The 24,760-nt window shown below is 39.9% G+C and overlaps 1 protein-coding gene across 8 annotated transcripts in view; it reads right to left on the bottom strand.

The window, feature by feature from the left end:
• Positions 1–24,760, bottom strand: part of FAM13B (family with sequence similarity 13 member B) — a 99,310-nt gene that overhangs the window by 60,010 nt on the left and 14,540 nt on the right. For 4 of the 8 annotated variants that reach the window (XM_018050334.1, XM_018050338.1, XM_018050337.1 and 1 more), the window contains exons 1-4: positions 18,756–19,052; positions 7,224–7,390; positions 5,342–5,533; positions 4,704–4,916 (exon numbers count right to left, since the gene is read on the bottom strand). In XM_018050334.1, coding sequence (XP_017905823.1) covers positions 4,704–4,916; positions 5,342–5,498 — 370 coding nt within the window. In that variant the 5' untranslated portion in view covers positions 5,499–5,533; positions 7,224–7,390; positions 18,756–19,052. Of the gene's footprint in view, positions 1–4,703; positions 4,917–5,341; positions 5,534–7,223; positions 7,391–18,755; positions 19,100–24,760 lie in introns of those variants that run through there. The other 4 variants (XM_005682969.3, XM_013965582.2, XM_005682972.3 and 1 more) reach the window with 3 other exon arrangements.

Raw genomic sequence — 24,760 nt, 5'->3', positions numbered from 1 at the left:
TGAAAGTGTTAGTCTGTTAGTCGCTCAGTTGCATCTAACTCTTTGAGACCCCATGGACTGCAGCCTGCCAAGCTCCTCTGTCCATGAAATTCTCCAGGCAAGAATACTGCACTGGGCAGCCATTCCCTTCTCCAAGGGATCTTCCTGACCCAGGAATCAAACCCACATCTCCCACACTGAAGGCAGATTCTTTACCATCTGGGCCACCGAAATTTTTAACAACCTAAATGTAGCAGAAAAGGATTATTTAAGAAAAACCATATATATCAACTCAAAAATATATGCATCAATTAATATTATTAATACGATGACTACATCAACACTGACAAATTCTACATAACATTCTCTTTAGCTATGTAACATACTCTTGTATTTATTTTATCATTTAACTCTCCTTATGCCCCTTCAGAATTTTAGCTCTATGAAGACAGTTTTGTTCACTTCTGCATTCCCAGAATCTAAAACGGTGCCTGGCACACAGTAGGGGGTTCAACAAAAATTAGTTGAAGAAGCTGAATAAATACACAGTAACTGAAACAAGATGTTGCACTACTAAAACATTTGATTTGACGGGGTCATAAGATTGTGGGCTACACTGGTTTTGCCTGAAATACTGTTTAAAATGCTGCTTTACTTTTATTAGTGAACATTTCCAGTATTCAAAAAAGTACTCAAAAATATTTACATCTACCAGGTTGCTTCTAAAGTCTTCAAACAAGGCAGAGCAGCGTGTGTGTGTGTGTATTAAAAACATATCTGCTTAAACTTTTTTTCCTTTTGAGCCTACTTCCTAGTTAAATGTGTATGTGTATGTGTCAAAAACATATCTGCTTTAACATTTTTTTTCCTTTTAAGCCTGCTGCTGCTGCTGTTAAGTTGCTTCAGTCGTGTCTGACTCTGTGCGACCCCAAAGACAGCAGCCCACCAGGCTCCCCCATGCCTGCGATACTCCAGGCAAGAACACTGGAGTGGGTTGCCATTTCCTTCTCAAATGCATGAAAGTGAAAAGTGAAAGTGAAAGTGAAGTCGTGTCCAACTCTTCGCGACCCCATGGACTGCAGCCTACCAGGCTCCTCCATCCATGGGATTTTCCAAGCAAGAGTACCGGATTGGGTTGCCATTTTAAGCCTACTACCTAGTTAAATCATAACCAGGAAAAATATATGTACATATCAAAGAAGATTCCCCTTATACTAGGAAATCTTTTAAGCATTGTTAACAGATTTTTTTTAAATGTAACAAATTCACAGAACTGTGAATTGTGTTTTCTACCAAAATATGATGTATAAACAACTGGACAAACTATTATGAGCTAAACCAAAGGTTGATAACAGTGCCAATGAATGGAATGATTGTCATAACCTGGGGGAAAGAGGTACCAGTGGACAGAGTCCAGGGATTCTACTGAATATCTTAAAATTCAGTATAGCCCCTATACTAAAGAATAACCTAGACCAAAGTATCAGGAGTACCAAGGTTGTGAAATATTGGTCTAAATTAAAGATCAAACCACATCACACCACACCACACCACACCACACCACATCACTTTGCAATGTCCGGCTGCCACAGAAAATGAAAACCACTCTTTAAAAAAAAAAAAAAACACTAACTCAAATGCAACCGGAAAAATGCTCCCTCCGTGACCTTAAAAGCACTAATTTCATCTATTTGTGAACATCAATTAAAATATTAATGTAAGAGTTACCTATAATAAATGGAGAGAATTTTGTCCAGAGACCCAGACAACTTCCCAAATGATTAAAGGATGAACGAATAGATTTTATTACAACAGAAATATAAGTATCGCCTCAAGTACCACCACACCTATCTGCATAGCTATTAAAAAAATGGGTGTCTTATATGGGTGTGTGTACATGCATGTGTGTGTATATGGGTGTGTGCCAATGGTTATGTACATGTGCAACAGAGGAGAAAGGTGGTTTTCTGAAAACAGGCCAAAAGCATTTCTGCACGTCTTAAGTTCCTTCACAAGTGAATACTGACATAGAATAATTAATAAGATATATACTGTAACTCCATAAGTAACACAGTACATGATACTGTCATACTTTTAAACGAGTAAATGTAGGAGTGAAAATGACAATCTCACTGACAGAACAGCTTCTGACTGATAGCATCAATGAGAGGCAGTAACTTTATTATCACTAAATCTTATTCCACTTATTCATTTATAAATTTTCAGTCAAAACTGAAAGATTATCAGATTCTTAGAACTTTAAAAGACCTGTCTACAATTCTATAACACAGGGAAAATGGAATCCTATCATTATAAAAACAAAATGAATGCCTCTAAGACATAAAAAGAGCTCAAAACACTCTTAACACATCAGTTTCATTATATATATTTAATGGGTACAAAAATGCTTATTAGGTGACTCAATATAAACATGTGAAAAAATACCTACTTCCAAGAAAAGAAATTTGAAATAGATTCAGAAATTCAAAACAAAAATAATATTTCTTGGGACAAAAAAAGAAAATTACACTTTGAAAAAAGGTGACAATATTGATACTTAATTCTGAAACCTATTCTTTGATCCAGGTGTCATAATAAAGAAACAAAACTGAATCAGGCTAACCATTCCTGAATAAATCAAGTATAAAATGAGCTCTATCATCTAGCTGTATAGAGAAAAACATACATAAGAGGATCATAAATTATCTTTGTATTGACTTTTAACACATATATAAGAGCCATCTATTAACTTAGGCTTGCTTTTAAATTTAAAAAAAATAGTAATAAATTTAAGAAAAAATAAAATGGAAAAATACTCTCAAAAGGAAATCCTCTTCTTCTAACCATACACAACTTACGGATATATACAAACAAAATATCCAGCTCTCACAGCAAGTAGGGATTAAGTAAGCAGTTATAATTTCTTACTATCACTGAATTTCTCTAGAAGTTCCATTTCAAAAAATTAAAGACATTCCACAATACAAAGAAAAGCCAGAAAAAATATACAGAGTGAAGTAAGTCAGAAAGAAAAACACCAATACAGTATACTAACACATACATGTGGAATTTAGAAAGACGGTTAACGATAACCCTATATGCGAGACAGCAAAAGAGACACAGATGTATAGAACAGTCTTTTGGACTCTGTGGGAGAAGGTAAGGGTGGGATGATTTGAGAGAATAGCAATGAAACATGTATATTATCATATGTGAAATAGATCACCAGTCCAAGTTCAATGCATGAGACAGGGTACTCAGGGCTGATGCACTGGGATGACCCAGAGGGATGGGATGGGGAGGGATGTGGGAGGGGGGCTCAGGATGGGGAACACATGTATACCCATGGTTGGTTCATATCGATGTATGGCAAAAACCACTACAATACTGTAAAGTAATTAGCCTCCAACTAAAATTAATAAATTTTTAAAAAAATACAAAGATCAACTGGATAATACAGTTGATCCCTAAACAATACAGGGGTTGGGGTGCCAACCCTCCACACCATTGAAAAGTCATGTGTAACGTTACAGCAGGTCCACCAAGTCCACGGTTCCACATGTGTCGACTCAACCAACTGTAGATCATGTAGTACCATAGTACAAATTTATTGAAAAAATATGTAAGTTCAAACCCATGTTGTTCAAGAGTCAACTGTATTACATGTCAACTTCATAAACTTTCCTATGTAATGAAACACGTCACACTATTATATACACATGAACACCATTTGGCTCAAGAAACAGAAGCATCTCATCGCTTCTTGGTTCTTTTACCTTTCTGCATACCTCTAGGTTTATTTTTCTTGTCCGTACCAGATAAGCCCTATTTTTAGTCACCACCAAAAACCTAACCCAACAGAGACAAATGAATTTCTTTATTTGGTTTGCAATCTGATGTCCAATTTGATATTTTATCATGGGGTAGCAAAGAATTGGACACAACTGAGAGACTTTCACTTTCCTTCAGGCATCCAAGAACAAGTTTTAGGTATAGTCCAAACTTAGAATCAAAGCTGTCTTCTGGTTTTTGCTGCTGCTGCTGCTGCTGCTGCTGCTGCTAAGTCACTTCAGTCGTGTCCGACTCTGTGCGACCCCATAGACGGCAGCCCACCAGGCTCCCCCGCCCCTGGGATTCTCCAGGCAAGAACACTGGAGTGGGTTGCCTTTCCCTTCTCCAATGCATGAAAGTGAAAAGGGAAAGTGAAGTCGCTCAGTCGTGTCTGACCCTCAGCGACCCCATGGACTGCAGCCTTCCAGGCTCCTCCATCCATGGGATTTTCCAGGCAAGAGTACTGGAGTGAGGTGCCATTGCCTTCTCCAGGTTTTTGCTAGAATATTCAATCAAACCAAGGATAAACACAGTAACATCGCCACTAACCAACATCACTGGCTATTATGGCATTCTGCCACAGATCTTTTTTTGTCGTTGTTCCTTCCTTTCTCTCTCTTTGTTCTTGTCTCCTGCTTTTCCTCCTCCTCATCTTATATCTTAGGCTCACTAAAACCAATCATAAAAAGTTAACAGCACCACAGGAATCTAAGAGGTTGCCATTCCTTTAACTAGACAATACAGCCCCAAAGAGCATATGTATTCAAATGGGAACTTAAGAAATTATCCTCAGAATTACTATAATTACTGCTTACATGTCAAGATTTCTAAAAGATAAAAGATTTCGAAATTAAATGTTAAGTGATTGATTGGTAAGATTCAGATTATGTTACCTTGAGAAAGTTGCATCAAGTGAATATGCAAACTGCCAGGGATAACAGGTTCAGGAAGTTCTTGAAGGAAAAACCTAAGAAGACTAATAGCTGAGGGAACATCTGCTTCCTTAACCAAATCCACCTCTTCTCCACTGTCGTATCTCTGCCGAAGCCACTCCACTGTCTCAGCATTTCCATTGACTTGAAAAAGTCCTTGTTGCTCCAGACCTCCTACATTAGTTCAAGGCAAAAATTAAGTAAGTTTCAACTACCATATATATTCATTCTCCAATGAACTTAAAATATTCGTACTTTCAGAAAGCCATTCTTGTATCCCCTGATAGGGCTGAACAGCTTCAAATCACACATCTAAAATCACACACTGTCTCTGTCTTGAAGGATACTGTACTTTATCCCACCCTCTTACATTCGTTAAAAAATATTCTTATCATCCCTCCCACTAAAATATGCTCTAAATCAGGCATATCTGAATATATGACTTTAAGTAAAAAACACTAAAAAAAAAGAATTTCCATCAGTTTTCCCCACAATATTTTAGACATTGAGTACTGAGGAAAAAAATAATCCAAGGTCAAAATGGGATAAGTTGTGTCTATTAAAACAAAGGCTAGCCCTCAAAGTAAGGAAATATATACCATGTTCCTCAATATAGTCCACTACATGGCGGACTATGAACGGAACCTCATTGTCTGGATGTCCTCCCTGCTGCAGCTCATCAAGTGGAATTCCAAATATTTTGTTAGCAAGAACGGAGTTGCAGTTACTCAAGGAAGGGGAGGAGCTCTTCCTCATATCTTTTTTGCAGCCAGAAATCAAAGCTGTCTTTTCTGCCAAATGAAAGGAAAAAAAAAAAAAGACTATAATGATTAACTGGTGGCAATATGCCTAAATACATTAAAGAAGAAGGCTTTACACCTGAATGTGTTCTTATCTATTAAATATCTTCCAGTTACCAGGCCCATAGTGTGTTCTACAATTAAAGCTCAATACAATCATCTAAACATTTTCTCTACTATGTGAAGTTAGTTCTGAATGCTCCCTTTAGTGAATGTTGCTCAGTCGTATCCGACTCTTTGCGATTCTATGGACTATACAGTCCATGGAATTCTCCAGGCCAAAATACTGGGGTGGGTAGCCTTTCCCTTCTCCAGGGGATCCGCCCAACCTAGGGATCGAATCCAGGTCACTCACATTGCAGGCAGATTCTTTACCAGCTGAGTCACCAGGGTAGCCCAAGAATACTGGCGTGGGTACCCTACCCTTTCTCCAGCAGATCTTCCCAACCTAGGAATCAAACTGGGATCTCATGCACTGCAGGCGGATTCTTTACCAGCTGAGCCACCAGGGAAGCCAATACTAATGCCATGCCATGACTGCCTATTTATCAAACAATGGCAAAACTGATCACTGAACTTTGCAATGGATATTAATGTCTCAAAGACAAATTAAGGGGCAAATTTTGCACCAATAAGACCTTACTGACCAAGCTTAATAATGACACAAGTAAAAGGTCAAACCTAATCATTTCTGGACTCTGGTATATGAAGCTCATCTAACCACTCAATTCATAAGCAACCTAACAGGAGAGAATCTTTTTTTTTAAATGATAGGCTAATAAGAACAAGATTAACTAGTTCTTATTTCTACATGACAGAGCAGCCATAAACATTTCCTTTAAAAACAAAGGAAATTCTTCAGCTCTAGGCATCTACCTTTAATGAGAATGTTTTATCAATCCTGCTGCTTCATAGTTATTCAAAAGAAAAACTTCCACAGTCTGTCTAGTTCAGAAGAAATAAATAATTCATCTTAATTCTGTAGGACTTGTGATCAATAAAGAATCAGTGGGCAAAAACAATGTTTCCAATTTCTGAATCATCAAAGAACAAATAATCTCATTAAATGTTCATTTTCTAAAATAATCATTTATGGGAATTCCCTGGTGGTCCAGTGGTTACGACTCTGTGCTTTCATTGCTGAGGGCATGGTTTCAATCCTTGGTCCGGAAACTAAGATCCCACAACCCACGTAGCATGGCCAAAGGAATAAAAAATAAAAATGAAATAAAAATTTATTACTTTATCTGGATAAAGGAAAGAAAAACTTTTCAAAAGTTGATAATGAACAAAAAGACACCAACTGAGCTTTTTTCATCACCCCAGAAACACAATGCCTTTCACACTACAAGAGAAAGATAAGAGCAAAACAAACAAAAAAAAAGCTCAATATTCTGAAAGTTTACACAAATAAATGTATATGTATATGTCCATATGTATAAAAGGTAAACCCACTGGAGAACAAATGAAACTTATAGAAACAGTAAAAATTAACTTAGGGACAGCAAAATGCCATAAATGTAAACAGTTTCAGACAAGCAAAATCCATTCTTTAACACATCTGATGTCAGCTAATAACTACAAAACCTGAACTTAACAATTCAATAGCAGCAATAGGAAATTAATTCTAAAATCTCTGTGGATATATAAGCATGGGATAATTACTATAGTGAAAACTTACCTTTGAGTACTTAAACACCTAAGTTTAAAAAATGGTTTCTGCACCAGCTACCCTCACTGAGCAAGCATTCTTTTGTCATTTATGGCTGTTTGAGATTATGGCAGAAGATCAGCCTATAGTTCCTCATTGAAGAAACGCAGAACTCGATCAGTACTTCAGCAGTTAATCTAGAAGAGAAAACAAAAAAAAAACCAATTCTTTTAATTTCCTATAACATTTTTAACTGTGAGAAGAGACTAGAATAAGCAGTGAATCTATTCAGGAAGGACACTAAAAGAAAAAAAGCATTCTTCTGCCTTAAAAAAAAATCTGTCTGAAAGGGATTTCCCTGGTAGTCCAGTGGCTAAGACTGCAAGCTCCCAATGCAGGGGGCCTGGATACAGTCCCTGGTCAGGGAATTAGATACCATATGCCACAACTAAGACCTGATGCAGCCACATAGATAGATAATTTTTTTAAAAATCTGTCTGAGAACAAGAGGCAAAATCTTACACAAAGTTTCAAATTATGATGGCTAACCTGGGTATGAATCTTTCTGCTAAAGATAAACAAACGCATTGCACAGGATAATCTTTGACAGCACACATCTTCGGGGATTACACCATTCTCATAATACATTTTTCCTCAATGGACCCTTCATTTGTGCACACACCCACACGCGCATCCCACCCAGTCCTATTCCATCCTTACTCATACACTCAGAGCTAAACATGGAAGCACTTTTAGATCAGAGTGAAAGACATGAGTTTATGCTTGGTACCACACTTACATACTTTACTTTGTATACAAGAAACATTCTGTTATCCAGAATACAATAGTACGCACCTTCTAATTTGAAGAGGCAATAGCTCATGTTGGAAAAGAGGAGTTTCCCAACTAGAACTAGAAAGTGCATATGCAACGTGTATACACAGCACTAGAAAGGTGCATATTCAAGTATTAGCTCTGTAAATGTGATCCTGAACAGCTTCCATGTCGCTAAGCCTAGGTTTCCTTATATAAAAAAATACCTACATGTTACATTTTACTGAGAAAATCCATGCATGCCTTAGAAAGAAACTCAATTTCTTTCTCTTCTTTACATACTGTTAAAAGGCCAGCAAAAGAGGCTGTGGAGAGACAGAAGGACAGGGAAAACCTGTTGGCAATGTGTTTAATATTTGGTCTCATCATCCTCTGTAAATTCTAATAATCTATGTAAAATCTTCTAATAAGCTCAGTACACTGCAGGTCCCTGCTCAAGAGGGGTTCAGGTAAGCAGAAGAGTATTATCATATAGCGTGGTTTTTAAAAACGTGTTAACAGTAACATACCTCCAGGAGGAACATTAAAAACGGAGGGGAAGGAAAACCACATTCCCACAACAAATGTTTAGTAGATGATTACTTCCAAAACATCCTGAAATGCCTGCTAAAACATGTAGTCTCTTACATGAAAAACAACTTCAAAGTTATATAAGATCTTTTAGAGAGATTAACTTCAGGGACAAGACGTCTAATAACCAACCAACCCTCCTCTGTGATTTCATAAAACTACAATGAGCAATGAAATCAAGTATATTTTGTATAACCACACTCACTAAATCATGGTGCTAGATGCAACACATATATTTTACCAACTGCAACCACTAAACAAAACATTTCACCTTAAGACAGCTCATTTACCCCTCTTTTTTATTCAAAGTATTCACGTAAAAACTGGTTGCCCCTAGAGAAAATCTATTAGTGAATAGCCTGATTAATTCTGAGTAACTCTCAAAAAGGTTTCATGGCCACAGTCAACTATTTTATAACCTACATGATTTCAAACTTTTAAATCAGAAGAAAAGTAATAAAGACAAAGGGAGATAAAATCCCCTGTGAATACGTCCCCTCACCTATTCTCCTTACTGATATCCTCAATACTCAAATCTAACCTGAATTTCCTGCACAAAATTCCTCAACTGTTTTCCAATGCCTAGAGCCCTGGGCTCCAAATTTTTCAATCAGGAAAAAGATTACGACCATACCTCTCAAACATGCGTATATCTAAGGTAAAATATTGAATACCCTAAGATATTATGAACATAATAAACATACACTCTAATAACATTTTTAAAGGTAATTCTCTGGCAGTTTAGTAGTCAGGGCTCTGCACTTCCACCCAAGAGGCACTAGCTTAATTCCTGATCAGGGAACTAAAATTCTACTTGCAGCACGACTCGGCAAGAGAAAAAAAAAATTAACATTAAAAATAAACAGAAATGTAAATTGTATTCCTCCACCTCCACAAACATGGTGGCTCAGACGGTAAAGCATCTGTCTACAACGTAGGAGACCTGGGTTCAATCCCTGGGTCGGGAAGATCCCCTGGGGAAGGAAATGGCAATCCACTCCAGTACTATCACTCGGAAAATCCCATGGACAGAGGAGCCTGGTAGGCTACAGTCCATGGGGTCACAGAGAGTCGGACATGACTGAGCGACTTCACTTTACTGCCCATTCAAAGTGCCAGCGCCTCACTTTTGAGACCAGCGACCTACAGCACTGGTATCGTAACTTCATCTGGGGATAGGGAAGGGTTTGTTCAATATACAGATATTCAGTATACAGCCACAACCCCAATCTAGCATCCATGAGAACCTGGCCAGGGCCTCTGTATGTTTAATCAGCTCTTCGAGTGACTGTAATACATACAAAACCTCTGACATACACCGCAGACTTCACCTAAAATCTCCTTTCCTGACATCCCTCCACCTCACTCTACTCTCCAACAATATTTAAATACCTGAAATTCACAACCCACACCTCCCAAGCTGTGCATGCATTCTGTTTTCCGTCTTGGAGCCCTAACTCAACACCATGACAAATTCCATCTTGTACATCAAACTTTCAATTCACCATCAACTCTCAACTTTACTTCCTCTGTCAAACCCTCCGTGACTTCCTGAAGCAGACAGTTCTCTTTTACTCCTATTATGTTTCTTACCTTTTTAGCAATGATCCCATAGAATCTAAAAATATGTCTGTCTCTTTTTTTCAAGAGAGGACCTTGTAGGTAGCGACCCTGTCATTTCATCTTTGTATAGCCCCATAGAATCCCTAACACATAATATAAAGTTTAAAATGTATGTTGAATAAAGACATAAATAAGAATAACACTGGCTATTCAAGATTAAGAAGATAAATAAGAAGTGAACATCTCCTTAAGTGATTAAAAACTAAACAAAACATCAAAAGTGGCTGCCATATCTCCTTCCAGCAATAATCAAAGATAATCAAAGCAAGAAAGAAAACCACTTTATAATAACTTTAGAGTATAATATATAAAAATATAACAATCACTATGTTGTATATCTGAAACTAATAATACCGTAAGTCAGTTATAATTTTTTAAAGAATGAAAAGAAACTCTGATTTACATCTATAAGCACTTCATAAATTATTTCTCATACCTAAAAAATGCTATTTTTTAAATATAAAAGGCACTATTCCCCTTTTACAGGTATTGAGCCTCAAGGCACTGAGCTAAACTTCAAAATTTGTAAAAGATGTTAGAATGTGCTGCTGGATCTAACTCCAAATCTAATAGAAGTAATTTAAGTCTTAAGAAACTAAAACACTAAAATGAGCAGTATTATGCAGGCACAAAGATATACTCTCACATCTACTTGGAAATAAGCCACAAATCTGATTCAAAAGCCAGGGAAACCATAAGGTAACTGAAGTTAGTCTCCAAGATAGATGAAGAAACTTCCTCAAAGGATGACCTTTTAAGATATTTATCAGTAGTCAGATCTTGAGTTTTATAAAGTTCACATAACAGTGCATGAAAAACAGGTTAAAGTGCTGTAGTGATGTTTAATCCTAAAGTATGAGAAAATGTGACACTTTAAATGATGTCTCCTCATGAAAGGGTTTAAGTGTTGTGTGCTAGAGCAAGCTGGCTCCAAAAAATTCCTTTACGTTCACTCCAAGGTCACCGGTTACTACTTTAGCATGATTTTCTACTAAGTCAAAGTAAGTAAATGTTAAATTAGTTCTTCTGACTAAGTACCAACATGACTGAGCCTTTCAGAAAAAAAACAATAGCTCTACAATTTAGAAGATGACACAAAATATCTGAGAAAGCATATATGCACTAAAGAGAACCCATCCTAGTCAATTACATCATGGGTATGATCTCAACTGTGACAAATGTTGACTCTTCAAGACTCCTCTGTTCTAGTAACTTTTCACCCCTCCCGTTCCTCCACTGAAAACATGCTCACCTTGGGCCTACTAATGAGTATGATCTTAAGACTAGCATATCATTTCTTCCTGCTCTTTAATAACAATCTACAGTACACTTCTTAAAAAAAAAAAAAAAAAACAACCATTGGAAGTAATTCCACAACTTGTTCTAACCAAATGGATCCCTTGAGACCAGAACATTTCTCTCTTTTTGCACAGACCTGTGTAAAAATTGCTGGCAAGGTATGGGGCAAGAGTGACATACAAACAAAAAAGCACTGATTATACTTATTTTTTGTATATGTCTTTTCCACTTAATTATGAACTTTGAGAGGAAAAAAAAAATAGATTTCAACTTTGTTTCCCAGGTTGTGAATATTATACAACAGAACTCTAATATCTGAAATGATGCTATCATTTCTGATAAACTTTCCAGTTCACTATCCAACTGAATCTTCACAACCACTCCCTGTGAAATAAGCATAGTAGATTACCATTTTCTTTCTCAAAAGAATAACAAAAAAAATTTCAGAGCTGAAAATACACAATGGAGTATTACTCAGCCGTTAAAAAGAATTCATTTGAATCAGTTCTGATGAGATGGATGAAACTGGAGCCGATTATACAGAGTGAAGTAAGCCAGAAAGAAAAACACCAATACAGTATACTAACACATATATATGGAATTTAGGAAGATGGCAATGACGACCCTGTATGCAAGACAGGGAAAGAGACACAGATGTGTATAATGGACTTTTGGACTCAGAGGGAGAGGGAGAGGGTGGGATGATTTGGGAGAATGACATTCTAACATGTATACTATCATGTAAGAATTGAATCGCCAGTCTATGTCTGATGCAGGATACAGCATGCTTGGAGCTGGTGCATGGGGATGACCCAGAGAGATGTCATGGGGAGGGAGGTGGGAGGGGGGTTCCTGTTTGGGAACGCATGTAAGAATTAAAGATTTTAAAATTAAAAAAAAAAATAAAAAATAAAACATTTAAAAAAAAAAAAAGAAAGAAACTGGTTTAAATTTAGTCACTTGACTAGTGTGTAGCTCACTAAAATAGTAAAACTCTAGTCTGCTGCCTTTTAGTTAACACTCTTTTAGACAACAATGACTGCAGCCAACACTGAAAATACTGTCTGAAGTTTTACTGAAATATATGAAATGATACTTCATAAAGGTAATTCATAAAGCAAATATTCTGTACTTGCTATTCAAAAATTATTATGCCAACACCTGTATATATATCTTTTGAAATTATTAGTTTCAAAAGTGGTTCTACAATGAACCACAATATAGTCTGCTTTTAACATAAAAATATTTTCTTATCTGATCCTTAATTTGAGCTCCTACTGGCTCAGACAGTTAAGCGTCTGTCTACAATGCGGGAGACCTGGGTTCGATCCCTGAGTTCGGAAGATCCCTTGGAGAAGGAAATGGCAATCCACTCCAGTACTATTGCCTGGAAAATCCCATGGACAGAAGAGTCTGGTAGGCTACAGTCCATGGGGTCGCAAAGAGTCGGACATGACTGAGCGACTTCACTTTCACTTTTCCAAACTTTTAATCCACTGTGTGTGTGTGATGCTCAGTCGTGTCCAACTCTTTGTGATCGCATGGACTGTAGCCCACCATGCTCCTCTGTCCGTGGAATTTTCCAGGCAAGAAAACTGGAGCGGGTTGCCATTTCCTCCTCCAGAGAATCTTCTGACTCAAAAGATCAAACTGCATCTCCTGAGTCTCCTGCATTGGCAAGCAATTGACTGGTATCCAAAAGACCTCGCCCTAGTCTTCCCCCCAAATATGAAGCACCTACTATGTCAATCAGCAAGTGATATGAGCTTTATTTTCACTTTTCCTTTTCAGTTACAAGGAACAGCAGCCTGATACACAAAAACAAAAATACATATTTTAAGTAAACAATTCAAGTTTTTCTATTTTTCCATTTCAGAAAAGGGCAATAATAGATAGAAACCAGACATGCATTTCTCTGAAAAATGCTTAAAGCCAAAGAGAACAGAACTATTACACATCATATACAAAAGAAAAAATATACTGAAGTGAGGTAAAAACCCAATCAAAAAGATTTAGGGTATTTCCTTCTCTAGTAGAAATCTAATAAATTTCATTAAATTATCTTGTCAACCCACTGCATATCCCTCAACCTAAGACTTTTGTACATGCTGGTTCATTTACCCCAAACACTGTCCCTTACTTCCTCTTTCTCATCTTCCACTCTTACTCAAGTCTCATTCTTGGAGGGGGTTCTCCAACCCATCTAACCTAATGATATCCCCTGTTAATTTTCTTAGGGCACGTTATTCCTCGGCTCCAAAACATTCATCATAAGTTTTATTATACATCCCCTTCTGTGTCTGTTTAAAGTCTCTTTCCCCCAAGAGAATATATAAGTTCCTTAAAGCCTGCTGGTGGGTTGCTTTTTTTAAAAAAACAGCTTTATTAAGGTATAACTTCAGTTCAGTTCAGTCACTCAGTCGTGTCCAACTCTGCGACCCCATGAATCGCAGCACGCCAGGCCTCCCTGTCCATCACCAACTCCCGGAGTTCACTCAGACTCACGTCCATTCAGTCAGTGATGCCATCCAGCCATCTCATCCTCGGTCGTCCCCTTCTCCTCCTGCCCCCAATCCCTCCCAGTATCAGAGTCTTTTCCAGTGAGTTAACTCTTCACATGAGGTGGCCAAAGTACTGGAATTTCAGCTTTAGCATCATTCCCTCCAAAAAACACCCAGGGCTGATCTCCTTCAGAATGGACTGGTTGGATCTCCTTGCAGTCCAAGGGACTCTCAAGAGTCTTCTCCAACACCACAGTTCAAAAGCGTCAATTCTTCGGCACTCAGCCTTCTTCACAGTCCAACTCTCACATCCATACATGACTACTGGAAAAACCATAGCCTTGACTAGACAGACCTTTGTTGGCAAAGTAATGTCTCTGCTTTTCAATATGCTATCTAAGTTGGTCCTAACTTTTCTTTCGAGGAGTAAATGTCTTTTAATTTCATAGCTGCAGTCACCACCTGCAGTGATTTTGGAGCCCCAAAAAATAAAGTCTGACACTGTTTCCACTGTTTCCCCATCTATTTCCCATGAAGTGATGGGACTGGATGTCATGATCTTAGTTTTCTGAATGTTGAGCTTTAAGCCAACTTTTTCACTCTCCTCTTTCACCTTCATCAAGAGGCTTTTTAGTCTCTCTTCACTTTCTGCCATAAGGGTGGTGTCATCTGCATATCTGAGGTTATTGATATTTCTCCCGACAATCTTGATTCCAGCTTGTGCTTCTTCCAGCCCAGCATTTCTCATGATGTACTCTGCATATAAGTTAAATAAGCAAGGTGACAATATACAGCCTTGACGTACTCCTTTTCCTATTTGGAACCAGTCTGTTGGTCCATGTCCAGCTCTAACTGTTGCTTCCTGACCTGCATATAGGTTTCTCAAGAGGTACGTCAGGTGGTCTGGTATTCCCATCTCTTTCAGAATTTTCCACAGTGTACTGTGATCCACACAGTCAAAGGTATAATTTACATATCATAAAATTCACTCTTTTCAAGTGTATAATTCAATGTCTAATAAATGTACGGTTATACAACTATCATCAAGCAAATGCTCTGGTTTTGCTCCTTCGTGTATCTTACATTTAGAAAAACAAAAATAAATATCCAGTGAGTGAATAAATAAATCTGATAATGAATTATCCTTCATACCATTACAATTCATATCTATCTAGTGTACCATGTGATTAGGAGTTGGTGCATTAAACCCACCTTTATTACATTCTGTTTTTAAAATCCTTCATTATTCCCATTTCCAATCAAAGTCAGCTCTTCTATAAGGTCCCAAAGTGAACCACCCCACATACAAGCCTACTGCATCACCTGGAGAACATTGTTTCAGGTCAAGTTCATGTGTACATACTACACTTTCTTTTTCTCCATCCAGTAACCCCCTCCTCTGCTCCTATAGCTGTGTTAACAAAATATAAAGAAAGTTTAACAGCATTAACCCTACTCATTGGAGAGGCTAGGGTCTTCGTTTAATGCATCACTTTTGTAATTCTGAGGTTATACAAGTAAGTTCTCCATCTTGATATATACCTAATTGAGATCTTTTTAATGCAGTGTGACTTACTAAAGTATTGGAAACCTTTTTCAGATGAAAAATCTCTTCCCTGTTTATCCATTTGTAAACAGAAATTCTGCCCCCCTCCTTTTTTTGGCCATGCCTTGTGGCATGTAGGATGTTAGTTTCCCAACCAGGAATGGAACCAATGCCTCCTGCAGTGGAAGCACAGAGTCCTAATCACTGGACCACCAGGGTATTCCCCAATTTCAATTTTTTTTAATTTCAGTACTTCATTCATTTTTAAGAACCACTAAAGTTTTCAGATAAAAGATTTAAATCATTTACAAATGACTTTTTGAAAGTAACTCAACAACAAATAAATGAACTCAATTTAAAAAATTGAGCAAAGGGCTTAAACATATTTCTCCAAAGATACACAGAAGAAAAAATGTTCAGCATCAGTCTTAGGGACATGCAAATCAAAACCACAATGAGATACCTGTTCACCCCCATTAGGATGGCTATTACCAAATAAACCAACAAACAAAGGGAAGTAACAACTGCTGAAGAGATGGAGAGAAATTGGAACCCTTGTGCATTGCTAAATGAGAATGTAAAATGGTGCAAGCAGTCCTGGAAAACAGTTCAGACGTTCCTCAAAAAGTTAGACATAGAATTACCAGCAACTTCACTCCTAGGTATATACCTAAACAAATCAAATGCAAGAACTTAAAAAGATACTTGTACACCAATGTTCACAGCAGCATTACTCACTAAAGCCAAAAAGTAGAAACAATCCAAATACTCATCAAGAGATGAACGGATAAACGAAATGCTATATATACACACGATGGAATATATTATCCAATCTGAAAAGGGAAGGAAATTCTGATACACACGACAATATGAATGAACCTTGAAAAACATACTAAACGAAATATGCCAAACACAAAAATAGGACAAATGCTATTTGATTCCACCTATATAAGGTACCAAGGACAGGCAAATTATAGAGACAGAAAGAAGAACAGCAGTTACCAGGGGCTAGAAGGAAGAGGGAATGGGGAATTACTGCCTACACAGTTTGTTTGGAATGGTGAAAAAGCACTAGAAATGGAAACTAACAATGGTTGCACAAGGGCTTCCCCAGTGGCTCAGCCTACAACGTAAAGAATCAGCCTTCAATGCGGAAGATGCAGGTTCAATCCCTGGGTTTAAAAGATCCCCTGGAGGAGGAAACCCACTCCAGGATTCCTGCCAGGAAAATCCCATGAACAAAGGAGCCTGTAGGGCTACAGTCCCATGGGGTCACAAACAACTAGACACAACTGAGCACCCATGAAGGCAATGGTTGTACAACACTGAGAATGTACTTAATGCCACTGAATTGTACACTTTAAAATGGTTAAAATGGTAAATTTTACATTATACACATTTATCACAATTTGTTTCAAAATATAGCTACAATTTATATTATTATGTTCTCCAATATTAAAGTCAGGGTACAACAAAGAGGGAGGGGCTTTGGCAACCCACTCCAGTATTCCTGCCTAGGAAATCCCAAGGACAGAAGAGCCTGGCGGGCTACAGTCCTTAGGGTCAAAAAAGAGTCAGACATGACTTAGCAATCCAACAAGGGAAGCCATGCACAGACTGAGGTTATTCATAGATGATAATAAAAATAGCTGTTTTATTGGTGGGGGGAAACTGACATGGCACAATACATTCATTTTAGTCATTATCTCTGTCCTAAAACAAACAGCATTCTAATGAAAACAATAAAGAGTAAGGAAAATTGTGTTCAGGAGGAAAGAGATATATAGCAAAATTGCACTTTATGATCAATTTTTTTGTGAACCTAAAACTTCTCTAAAAATAGCCTACTAATTTTTTTAATAAATAAAATTTTAAAGACATAGAAAATACAAGAATTCTATACTCTATTAATACCAAAAAATAAAACAGTATACATGTAGTTTAAAACACATATACAACGTAACATTTACTTCACCTAAGGAAGAATTTTACGACTCTGATAAACCTTTCTACATCTTTCCCAGGATTTAAGAAGTGTCTCAGATCCCTAACCGCTAACACAATTAAATCATTGAAAATACGGCCCAAATTTTAAAAGGAGCAGAGATTAAAAAAGTAAGAAGCTACCGACAGATATACAAATGAGCAGCAGTTCATTAATTCCATTCAACAAGTACGGGCATAAAAGCACAGTACCTGAGAGACACCCAGACCAATAAGTATTGCATGCAAGGTTACAAAAACGAAAGCTGAAGACACAGCCCCACATTAACCCAGAAAGTCAGTAATTCAACACCACCCTTTAATGTCCACCTTTTAAGGTAAGTGCACCCCAGTTATTTAACCTTCATAATCTGTATTACTGAGGTCCCAATTGCCATTTTTAGATTATCATCAACTTGAAAATAAGGTAAGTGCCCAACCTTAGGTACTTTTTTCATTGATTAGGCGGCATAATGGGGAGCCGAATGAAATGTCAGTTTGGTTTTAAATCGACTTTTAATTGAAGTATACCAACTTCCCACTGGGCAAGTGTGTCAACTGATTTAATTTCCCATTACCTTATCTAGGAAACCAGGCGCCCTGAGACAGTGCTATACCCTAGCCTGGTCTATGCAGAGTGCATTCTAGACAAGTCCCCAGTGCACCAACAGCCCAATTTTGGCTATATTCTCTGAACGATTTAAGGAAGTAAGCAACCACTCATCTCACGTGATCTTAAAAAGGGGCGCAGTAGAGCCCGGATTAAACCACACTTTTTTTTTTTTTTTTTTTTGCATCAACTTCACTGCCCAGCACGAAGGAAAAGGGCAGGGAGGCGGTGTAGGTCCGGTATGCAGGGGAGGCTAGCAAACAAGCGCAGGCAGCTGTGCCTTCCACTTAGGGGGAGCTAGGAGGTGAGAACGCACACCCGCTCACGCGCACTGCAGCGGCTGAAAATACCGAAGACTGCCACACCCCCTGGAAGCCAGGGGCACAGCTTCACCGTATTTTGCTTGAGGAGAAAGGGGGCCCTCTCTACGGAATGACGCACCTTTAGGGCTCTGCCCGGTCTCCCACGCACCAAGAGGGGCAAAGCCCTAGAAGCCAGCGCGAGTGGGACACGGCGCCGGGGGGCGGCAGAGGGGTGAGGGCCGCGGCTATGTGACCGGCGCATGCGCAGATAGGGGTACCCGCCCGTTCACCTACCCTTGGAACCGCGACGCCCCGTTCCCCGGCCGCGGCCGCTTCTCCAGGACCCGCGGCGACTGCAAGAGGGCGAAAACTGAGGCCCCAAGTGACTCCGCGACCGGCGAGCCTCTTCCTGTGGCGGCCACTGGCGGGAGGCTGAGGCGACGACTGTGGCTCGGGGCCAGCCCGGTAGGCGACCCCCGGATGCCCCCGGCCGTGGCGGCGGCGGAGACGCGGAAGATGGGGCGGGAGCAGCCACGGAGGCAGCGACTGAGGCGCAGAGCCTCCCTAACAGCGAGCGGAGGAGAGCGGAGGGCGGAGGGCGCAGGGCGGGCTGGGGCCGGGCCGGACGTGACGTGCGTGGGAGGGGGCGGGGCGGGCCCGCGGGCTGGGGCGGGGCGAGTGCGCAGTGAGAGCTGGGGACCCCTCACAGACGCTGAGAGCTGATGTGAAGTCTGTGCACTTAGAGTCCGGGTTGGGGGTGAAGGAGGGTCCGTCACTCCAAATTTAGGCCCCCGAGTTAGAGTTGAGAAGCAGGGCGCGGACCCGAGGGAGGTGTCTGGGGGTCCTCAGTCTGGAGAGGTTGGAAAAAAAGAGGAAAGTGGGGAGGAGACGTAGGAGTCATGAAGGGCAAATCCCGCAGCCCGAGGTCACTCCTGGTCTCTGCAGAGGGAACATGCCACTTTGCAGGAAACCAGAAAAACCCGGGTACCCTTATCTAGGTGAGGAGCGCGGAGACTTGAACAGAAAACCTCCGGGCAGATTGAAGCGGTGACTCACGTTCTCTTTCTCAGCGATGGAGATTAAACTGGGGACTCTGTCCGCCCGCACCCTTTCTCTTCACCTAAGGACACGACCTAGAGTCCAGAGATAATATAGATGCCTTTGGTGCCGAAAGCATCCGGGAATATGAAAGTCGAGAGACCATATGCTTACATAGAGTTTCCTATACTGATCCAGAATTTGAGAGGCAAAGCTGAAAGTCAGAAAGAATGAGGAACTCTCTGAGCCTAGGGAATCTGGACTTGCTTGCAAAGCCAGACCGACCGTGCAGTTCCTTCCTTCATACCGCCTTCATAAAGGTATGAATATTCAGCCAGTCTCTCTCTCTCTTTTATATATATATTTTTTTGCTTTAGTCTGTTAAGGGCTTTGAGTAAAACGCAGTTTTCTGCCTTTAGATTCCTTGATAGCAGGTAGGTAGATCCACGCCTGCACAAAGAACTCTGGGTGTCAGTAAAAATGTTTAGTCGCTAAGTCGTGTCCAACTCTGTGACCCCATGCACTGTAGCCCACCAGGCTCCTCTGTCCATGGTATTTCCCAGGCAAGAATATTGGAGTGGGTTGCCATTTCTTTCTCCAGGGGATCTTCCTGATCCAGGGATCAAACCTGCATCTCCTGCATTGGCAGGTTGATTCTTTACCACTAAGCCATCTGGGAGGCCCCTGTGAAAATATAAACCACTACAATTCAGTTTTACCCTACCTGCCTGGGCTGGAAGTCAGAAACCCAGAAAATATAAGAGAAGAAACCTCTTAGAACTTGGAACAAGATTGACCAAGAAAAAAAAAGAACGAAGGAAAAGAAAAGACACTCTATGAGATGATCTGTATTGTGTTACAAAGAACAGGGTGGCCCCCAAATGTCATTAGAGTAAAATAAACCATCTGTCACCTAAGTGTCACATGCCCAGTTGATGCTGTCATAAGAGAGGGGTGGGGTCCATAAAGAGTCTAGAACCTGCAGAATCTGGATAAGAATGTATTGTGGGCTCTCTGTCTAGGAGAGAGGCTATGATTCTAATGACCAGGACCAATAACCCATCCATTAACAGAACAGTTTAAAAAAACTTAGGTCAGATTCAGTCTCTCATTCAACAAATACTGAATGCTTATTATATTCTAGTCTCTTAGAATACATCAGAAAATAAGAGCCCTGTCATTGAGTTTATATCCTAATAAACAAGTTAAAGCTAGCCTTTAAGAACACACAAAGACCCATGCTCTGATTCCACACTCATCAGGTAATCTTCCCATCACTCAGGAAATCTCAACTAAATCAACAAACCCAGTAAGAAGCAATTGTCCAAAACACATGACTGATACTAGTGATACTAGCAATACAGTTTTTCTCAGTATATTCACATTATGGGTCATAAATCAACTTCCATCCATTGGGTTGAATTACAAAGTTGTGTTATCCAAATTAATTCTCAGAACCTAATTAAGCCTGAGTAAAGTTAAATGTAAGTGTCTGAATCTGCCAAACTGAGGACCAGGCAGATTCTGGTTTCAAAGCAGCCCAATCAAGATGCAGCCTATATGCATTCAGTCTTGCATCTCTCTTTAAATATCTTAAATGGAAGCTTTACCTGTGATTCCATGCTTGAAGAACAGGGGCAACATGATTGCTTCTAAAGCTTAATCATAAGTGAGTACAAAATTCATAGGAGAGGAAATCATTAGAGTAAAAACCCTCCTGAACCTGCTCTGCCTATGCAACACAGGCTCTTGTTGACATAACTGACATTAATAGTTACATTGCTCTGAGTATGAAACCCAAGACTGCAAGCTCCCAGATGACAGAGAGTCCCTTGCATTCATGTGCCCTACTCCCAAAGTATGGGCTCTCAACAAATGAACTGATTCAAAGACCATTTTTCCCATAAAACTCAAGAGCATGTCCTTGGAAGATATCTTTTCCAGATCCTAGTTTACAATAAGTAATCAATATGTTCAACATACAGAGTTTAGGGGTATAACTTTAAAAAACAGAACAAAAAAAAAGCTTTATTTTTTAAATTTCATCATCCCTTTAAACCTGTGCAGTGGAGTCGATCTGTCATATACCTGACTCAGGTTCCATGAGTTCTGTGGTTCCTATTAGGAATAGAAAGTCCCATGGCCATTGAGTCACAAAAGAGTGAATCTTTTCCGTCTTAGGACAGCTGGCTCACTGCTTGCCCTGCAGAGGCATTATACCTGGTCTTTCTTGTTCTCTCGCAGCTTACCAACCAAGAAAGGGAAGAAGAGAGAGGAAAAGATCGGGGAGCAGGAAAATCTGTGACTTGTACTTCCATGTGGTGGTTTCACACTCTGGGCCTGGCAGGTGATTAAAGCTGCCTTTTTTTCTAATGGATGCTTGACAGTTTTCAGAAACCGCTACCATCTCCATTCTTTGGTGGTTATCATAGCAACCTTGATCTGAACAAAAGTGTTTTATTCTGGCAGTTCTTTACTCTCTCTTTCCGTCCCTAAGAATCTGGTAAAAGTGAATGTTAGTCACTCAGTCGTGTCTAACTCTTTGGACCCCATGCACTGTAGTCCACCAGACTCCTCTGTCCATGGAATTCTCCAGGCAAGAATACTGGAGTGGGTAGCCATTCTCCTCTCCAAGGGATCTTCCTGACCCAGCAAGCGAACCTGGATCTCCACATTGCAGGCAGATTCTTTACCACCTGAGCCACCGTGGAAACCCACCTCCAACTTCTTGTCTCTTGAAACTGTTTTTCTCAGTTAGGACCCTGTCAGATAGGATCTAAGGTAGCTCTTATACTGGCCCATTTGTAAGTGGCTCTGGGACAAGGTTATACACTTTTTGTATATTTATTTTGACAGTTTTCCAGTAGGTGGCAGTAAAGTGTTAGTCCAAACTAAATTAGTGGGAGTATTTTCCATTCAAATAGAAGTAAAGTGTCTGGAGGAGGGGGAGCTTTTTTTCTGATGGTTTAGGCTAGTCCAACTTTGTATGGTCCACACCTGGTCCACATGAAGCTCTCATGCACTTCTTGCCCAAACAAACTTGGAAATAGAGGCTAATTCCAGTGCAGTTTCAGCGTTCCTCTTTGCTGCCAGAACAGCTGCCAGCCCAGCTGTCAGCCCAGCCTGTCTCTTGTCCTCTATTTTTCAGGCAGGAGACAACCACAAGTCTACCATGCTTCCTTTAACTGCTAGAGACACAGCTCAAGTACTTTGAGTAGTTCCACTGAAGCCCTCTCACTTAGCTTGAGGTAAGAGGCAGGCAGACATCTATGCTAAGAATCATAGCATATCAGCAACAGTCTCCAAAACAATACTCAGTCATTCTCACCTGACCTTTTATAACTTGTGAGTTTTAAGATTCATCTCGTAATTTTGTCTGAATCCTCTCATTTCTAGGGATAGTCCATTTCAGAATTCACTTTAGAGTTTTTTTGGAGGGAGAGGAAGGAGGTTTCTTTTCCTGCAATACCTTGGTGCAAGCATGCTCAGTCATGCCTGACCCCTTGCAACCCCATGGACTGTAACCCACCAGGCTCCTCTGTCCATGGGATTTTCCTGGCAAGAATACTGGAATGGGTTGCCATTTCCTACTCCCAAAGGATCCCAACCCAGGGATCAAACCCATGTCTCCTGAGTCTCCTGCAATGGCAGGCAGATTCTTTACCACCAGCTCCAGTGCTTTGGTTAAAGCAGTAGTTCTTAACTGGGGATAATTTTTATGGCCATGTCTGAAGATGTTTTTGGTTGTCAAAACTCAGAAGGTACTCGGACTTACTTGGTGGTAGAATGGATAAGAATCCTCCTGCCAATGCAGGGGACACGGATTCGGTCCTGGGCCTGGGAAGATTCCACATGTTGTGAAGCAACTAAGTCCTTGCACCACAACTACTGAGCCCATGCTCTAGAGCTCACGCTCCCCAACAAGAAAAGCCACCAGAGAGAGAAGCCCATGCACCACAATAAAGAGTAGTAGCCCCCGCTCACTGCAGCCAGAGAAAGCGTGGGAGCAGCAATGAAGACCCAGCACAACCCAAAATAAATTAATAAATTATTGGGGGGAAAAAACACCTGGGAAGTACTTTTGGCATCCAGTGGATGGGGGTCAAGGATGCTGCTGAACGTCCTAACCACACACAGGAGAGCCTTCTCCACAACAAAGAATCATCTGACTGACAACATAACTTCAGATTTAATATCTTGTAACAAATAGAATGTCTACATTTGGCAGTCACTAAGAGACTACTTTAAGATTATATCACTTTTTCTTCATTTCTCCTACAAATGCTTTACTGGTAGGTGTAGAGGTCACAATTTAATATATAACTAGTGTTAGAAACAGCATTTCAGATAGCTGTTTGACCAAGATAAGAAGTGACTGGTGTATTTCTAAGATTTCTCCTGAAGGTGAGGCCTGCCAGGAAAATTATTACTTGAGTTTTGTTTTGTTTTGTTTTTTATTATTTCTTTGCAAGATGACTTTTATAGCCCAAGGAAACAACCATTTTACCCAGCTGGTCTGATCAGAGCTGTTATGCTTCTCCGAAGTCAAGTCATGGATCACATCCCTATAAAAAATATATTTCCTGCAACCCCAGACCTTGTCCTAGATACTCAGGAAGACTTCAGCATGTGTGCCTCCCCAGGGTCACCGGTGTCGCTGAGATGAGACTTGAAGTCAGGGAGTAGGTCTCTGTAGTCACTTTATAACAGATACCCTTATTATTCAAAGCGAACGCAAATGGTCTCCTTTCCTGCCCACCGTTCCAACCCTACCTGGATTAGGTTGATTAAATTCGGCCCTTTTAGATGTAGTAGGATGTTGAGTCCATCTTTTGTGCTATCAATAAGGAAACGTTCATCGTTCAGGTGCCCTCCTCACCCTTACTGATCTCATCTTTGACCAAAGCTATTTGAGTACTACTAGCATATCAATTAACTTTTGTTCAGTCAAGGCTGCTATCATCTTTTTTAGTACAATGGTCTTAAGAAACTGAGCCACACTAACCAGCAAGACCCAGAGAGACGTGTCTAATCATCTTCTCCCCTGCCAATGAAGTTATTTAGAAATGGACACAACAAACATTGAATACTTGCGAATGTTGGCCTTGGAATAACACCATTGAACTTGTAATAAGAAAACCTACATTTGAGTTCTAGCCCTGTCCTTATTAGTCATGTGACTCTGGTCAAGGTACTTAAACTACATGTACGTTAGAGCCCCATTGGTAGAACAGGAAGAAGAATACTGAAATAAATTGGCA

The sequence above is a fragment of the Capra hircus genome, chromosome 7, assembly GCF_001704415.2.
Source record: "Capra hircus breed San Clemente chromosome 7, ASM170441v1, whole genome shotgun sequence".
Classification (NCBI taxonomy): Eukaryota; Metazoa; Chordata; class Mammalia; order Artiodactyla; family Bovidae; genus Capra; species Capra hircus.
This window is presented reverse-complemented; position numbering and strand designations above follow the sequence as displayed.